The following is a 6000-nucleotide window of genomic DNA, read 5'->3' on the forward strand; positions in this document are numbered from 1 at the left end:
TTGTGGTTCCTATTGATGAACACTAGTGGTTCCTATCAACAATCAGTAGTGGTTCCTATTGATAATCAGTTGTGGTTCCTATTGATAAACAGTAGTGGTTCCTATTGATGAACACTAGTGGTTCCTATTGATAAACAGTAGTGGTTCCTATTGATAAACAGTAGTGGTTCCTATTGATGAACACTAGTGGTTCCTATTGATAAACAGTAGTGGTTCCTATTGATAAACAGTAGTGGTTCCTATTGATGAACACTAGTGGTTCCTATCAACAATCAGTAGTGGTTCCTATTGATAAACAGTAGTGGTTCCTATTGATAAACAGTAGTGGTTCCTATTGATAAACAGTAGTGGTTCCTATTGATGAACACTAGTGGTTCCTATCAACAATCAGTAGTGGTTCCTATTGATAAACAGTAGTGGTTCCTATTGATAAACAGTAGTGGTTCCTATTGATAAACAGTAGTGGTTCCTATTGATGAACACTAGTGGTTCCTATCAACAATCAGTAGTGGTTCCTATTGATAATCAGTTGTGGTTCCTATTGATAAACAGTTGTGGTTCTTATTGATGAACACTAGTGGTTCCTATCAACAATCAGTAGTGGTTCCTATTGATAATCAGTTGTGGTTCCTATTGATAAACAGTAGTGGTTCCTATTGATGAACACTAGTGGTTCCTATTGATAAACAGTAGTGGTTCCTATTGATGAACACTAGTGGTTCCTATCAACAATCAGTAGTGGTTCCTATTGATAAACAGTAGTGGTTCCTATTGATAAACAGTAGTGGTTCCTATTGATGAACACTAGTGGTTCCTATCAACAATCAGTAGTGGTTCCTATTGATAATCAGTTGTGGTTCCTATTGATAAACAGTAGTGGTTCCTATTGATGAACACTAGTGGTTCCTATTGATAAACAGTAGTGGTTCCTATTGATAAACAGTAGTGGTTCCTATTGATGAACACTAGTGGTTCCTATCAACAATCAGTAGTGGTTCCTATTGATAAACAGTAGTGGTTCCTATTGATAAACAGTAGTGGTTCCTATTGATGAACACTAGTGGTTCCTATCAACAATCAGTAGTGGTTCCTATTGATAAACAGTAGTGGTTCCTATTGATAAACAGTAGTGGTTCCTATTGATGAACACTAGTGGTTCCTATCAACAATCAGTAGTGGTTCCTATTGATAATCAGTTGTGGTTCCTATTGATAAACAGTTGTGGTTCCTATTGATGAACACTAGTGGTTCCTATTGATAAACAGTAGTGGTTCCTATTGATAAACAGTAGTGGTTCCTATTGATGAACACTAGTGGTTCCTATCAACAATCAGTAGTGGTTCCTATTGATAAACAGTAGTGGTTCCTATTGATAAACAGTAGTGGTTCCTATTGATGAACACTAGTGGTTCCTATCAACAATCAGTAGTGGTTCCTATTGATGAACAGTAGTGGTTCCTATCAACAATCAGTAGTGGTTCCTATTGATAATCAGTTGTGGTTCCTATTGATAAACAGTTGTGGTTCTTATTGATGAACACTAGTGGTTCCTATCAACAATCAGTAGTGGTTCCTATTGATAATCAGTTGTGGTTCCTATTGATAAACAGTAGTGGTTCCTATTGATGAACACTAGTGGTTCCTATTGATAAACAGTAGTGGTTCCTATTGATGAACACTAGTGGTTCCTATCAACAATCAGTAGTGGTTCCTATTGATAAACAGTAGTGGTTCCTATTGATAAACAGTAGTGGTTCCTATTGATGAACACTAGTGGTTCCTATCAACAATCAGTAGTGGTTCCTATTGATAAACAGTAGTGGTTCCTATTGATAAACAGTAGTGGTTCCTATTGATGAACACTAGTGGTTCCTATCAACAATCAGTAGTGGTTCCTATTGATAATCAGTTGTGGTTCCTATTGATAAACAGTTGTGGTTCCTATTGATGAACACTAGTGGTTCCTATTGATAAACAGTAGTGGTTCCTATTGATAAACAGTAGTGGTTCCTATTGATGAACACTAGTGGTTCCTATCAACAATCAGTAGTGGTTCCTATTGATAAACAGTAGCGGTTCCTATTGATAAACAGTAGTGGTTCCTATTGATGAACACTAGTGGTTCCTATCAACAATCAGTAGTGGTTCCTATTGATGAACAGTAGTGGTTCCTATCAACAATCAGTAGTGGTTCCTATTGATAATCAGTTGTGGTTCCTATTGATAAACAGTAGTGGTTCCTATTGATGAACACTAGTGGTTCCTATTGATAAACAGTAGTGGTTCCTATTGATAAACAGTAGTGGTTCCTATTGATGAACACTAGTGGTTCCTATCAACAATCAGTAGTGGTTCCTATTGATAAACAGTAGTGGTTCCTATTGATAAACAGTAGTGGTTCCTATTGATAAACAGTAGTGGTTCCTATTGATGAACACTAGTGGTTCCTATCAACAATCAGTAGTGGTTCCTATTGATAAACAGTAGTGGTTCCTATTGATAAACAGTAGTGGTTCCTATTGATAAACAGTAGTGGTTCCTATTGATGAACACTAGTGGTTCCTATCAACAATCAGTAGTGGTTCCTATTGATAATCAGTTGTGGTTCCTATTGATAAACAGTTGTGGTTCCTATTGATGAACACTAGTGGTTCCTATTGATAAACAGTAGTGGTTCCTATTGATAAACAGTAGTGGTTCCTATTGATGAACACTAGTGGTTCCTATCAACAATCAGTAGTGGTTCCTATTGATAAACAGTAGTGGTTCCTATTGATAAACAGTAGTGGTTCCTATTGATGAACACTAGTGGTTCCTATCAACAATCAGTAGTGGTTCCTATTGATAATCAGTTGTGGTTCCTATTGATAAACAGTAGTGGTTCCTATTGATGAACACTAGTGGTTCCTATTGATAAACAGTAGTGGTTCCTATTGATAAACAGTAGTGGTTCCTATTGATGAACACTAGTGGTTCCTATCAACAATCAGTAGTGGTTCCTATTGATAAACAGTAGTGGTTCCTATTGATAAACAGTAGTGGTTCCTATTGATGAACACTAGTGGTTCCTATCAACAATCAGTAGTGGTTCCTATTGATAATCAGTTGTGGTTCCTATTGATAAACAGTTGTGGTTCCTATTGATGAACACTAGTGGTTCCTATTGATAAACAGTAGTGGTTCCTATTGATAAACAGTAGTGGTTCCTATTGATGAACACTAGTGGTTCCTATCAACAATCAGTAGTGGTTCCTATTGATAAACAGTAGCGGTTCCTATTGATAAACAGTAGTGGTTCCTATTGATGAACACTAGTGGTTCCTATCAACAATCAGTAGTGGTTCCTATTGATGAACAGTAGTGGTTCCTATCGATAATCAGTAGTAGTTCCTATTGATGAACACTAGTGGTTCCTATCAATAATCAGTAGTGCTTCCTATTGATGAACACAAGTGGTTCCTATTGATGAACAGTAGTGGTTCGTATTGATGAACACCAGTGGTTCCTATCAACAATCAGTAGTGGTTCCTATTGATAAACAGTAGTGGTTCTTATTGATAAACACGAGTGGTTCCTATCGATAAACGGTTGTGGTTCCTATTGATAAACACAAGTGGTTCCTATTGATAAAGAGTTGTGGTTCCTATTGATAAACACGAGTGGTTCCTATTGATAAACAGTTGTGGTTCCTATTGATAAACAGTAGTGGTTCCTATTGATGAACACTAGTGGTTCCTATCAACAATTAGTAGTGGTTCCTATTGATAAACAGTAGTGGTTCCTCTCGATAATCAGTTGTGGTTCCTATTGATGTCCACTAGTGGTTCCTATCAATAATCAGTAGTGGTACCTATTGATAAACAGTAGTGGTTCCTATTGATAAACAGTAGTGGTTCCTATGGATAAACAGTAGTGGTTCCTATGGATAAAGAGTAGTGGTTCCTCTCGATAATCAGTTGTGGTTCCTATTGATAAACACTAGTGGTTCCTATTGATAAACAGTTGTGGTTCCTATTGATGAACACTAGTGGTTCCTATCAACAATCAGTAGTGGTTCCTATTGATAATCAGTTGTGGTTCCTATTGATAAACAGTAGTGGTTCCTATTGATGAACACTAGTGGTTCCTATTGATAAACAGTAGTGGTTCCTATTGATAAACAGTAGTGGTTCCTATTGATGAACACTAGTGGTTCCTATCAACAATCAGTAGTGGTTCCTATTGATAAACAATAGTGGTTCCTATTGATAAACAGTAGTGGTTCCTATTGATAAACAGTAGTGGTTCCTATTGATGAACACTAGTGGTTCCTATCAACAATCAGTAGTGGTTCCTATTGATAATCAGTTGTGGTTCCTATTGATAAACAGTTGTGGTTCCTATTGATGAACACTAGTGGTTCCTATTGATAAACAGTAGTGGTTCCTATTGATAAACAGTAGTGGTTCCTATTGATGAACACTAGTGGTTCCTATCAACAATCAGTAGTGGTTCCTATTGATAAACAGTAGTGGTTCCTATTGATAAACAGTAGTGGTTCCTATTGATGAACACTAGTGGTTCCTATCAACAATCAGTAGTGGTTCCTATTGATGAACAGTAGTGGTTCCTATCGATATAATCAATAAAGCTTTACTTTTACAGTAACCGAGTCCCACTCGTCTCCTTTTCTTCACCCCCTCCCCCCCCACTACCCCCTCAACACTCAACCCCCAGTGCCCGTACGTACCGTGCATGCACAGGCGCCCGAAGTGGTACGGGTTGCAGCACGTGTCGCCAGAGTCACCGCCGGGTTGCACGCACGTGCCCAGGCGTCGCAGCTCGAGCGTGTGGCGCACGTCGGGCCAGCGGAGCACGCGGCTCAGCAGCACGAGCGGATCCACCCCCGGCGCGAGGCTTCCGAACGCGCCGTCCGACAGGCGCACGCACGACGAGGCGACGGCGCCGCGTCCCGCCACGGCGGCGCACAGCGCTTCCAACTGCTCCTCGCTCAGGCGGCGCAAAGCGGCCAAGGACGCGGAACGGAGCTCCAACTCCGGGGAGCCGCTCGAGCCGCCGCCGACAGCGGCGCTGTTGCCGATGGCCGTGGTGGTGGTCGAGAGCGAGCGACGCAGAGCGGCCCAGGGCGAGCACGGCGCTCCCGCGCCCGCTTGATCCGAGCCCGCCTCGCCCTGGTTCTCCTCCTCCTCTTCGGCCGAGGCCGCGGCTCGGCTCCGCCAGAGCCTTTGCACCAGGGCGGCGCGGCGCGACCTGAACATGCGGCGCCAAGACGCGCACCTACGCGGCCGTTCCGGCGGCGCACCATGAAGGCCGCGGCTCCGGGCCGGCGGCTGTGGGCAGTCGGGGCACGGGCGGCGGCCCTCGCCGCATACAGCCCGCGGGTACACGCAGCGCCGCCACGCCGGCTCGGCTCGGACCGCGGCGCCTTTCGGCTCCTTCCTCGTCCGCCTGGCCCCCTCGAGCGAGCCCTTCCGCGGTGGTTCGCACTTCCTGAGGCGACGATCGTGTCGGGATGTCCGGCCGGGTATCACCGAGATCGCATCGCCTCGAGCCCTTCTTCTCTTACTCCTGTTTCCGACCGACGGCCAAGACCGCGCAGAGAGAGATCGATCGGTCGCTCCTGACGATTGGTGGTGCCGTGGTGGTGCCGATACGAGAAGATCGGGGAATTCTCTCAGCACAGCGGGACAGCAGCGGATTCCGAGCGCAGCTCGTCGTCTCTTCCCGCCTTGCTCTCTCTCTCTCTCTCTCCCTCTCCCTCTCCGTGCCCTGGCCCCTCCGTCCGTCCCTGTGACCCTCCCCGAGCCCGGTTCTCCCTGGTCCGTCGCCGCCCCCGTGCTATTGGTGTGTCCGCAATCACATGCCCGTCTAGACACACTGGCGGCAAGGGCTGGCCGGGCGGATGGACGCAAACACACGATTGGGTTTCGGGTCCAGGGTCGAGGAGGAGTTGAAGTGAAAGAGGAGCAATGAGTCGAGATAGAGCGTCGCGTGCACGTG

The 6000-nt window shown here is 44.3% G+C and overlaps 1 protein-coding gene across 1 annotated transcript in view; it reads right to left on the reverse strand.

Annotated features, from left to right (window-relative positions):
• The window catches only part of LOC147030595 (SMAD family member 7-like), a 49866-nt gene extending 43866 nt beyond the window's left edge, over positions 1 to 6000 (reverse strand). The window contains exon 1 of the mRNA XM_085874827.1: positions 4730 to 6000. Coding sequence (XP_085730953.1) covers positions 4730 to 5258 — 529 coding nt within the window. The 5' untranslated portion in view covers positions 5259 to 6000. The remainder of the gene's footprint in view (positions 1 to 4729) is intronic.

Source organism: Eptatretus burgeri, chromosome 3, assembly GCF_056783735.1.
Source record: "Eptatretus burgeri isolate ZD-2024b chromosome 3, Ebu_testis_v1, whole genome shotgun sequence".
Lineage (NCBI taxonomy): Eukaryota > Metazoa > Chordata > Myxini > Myxiniformes > Myxinidae > Eptatretus > Eptatretus burgeri.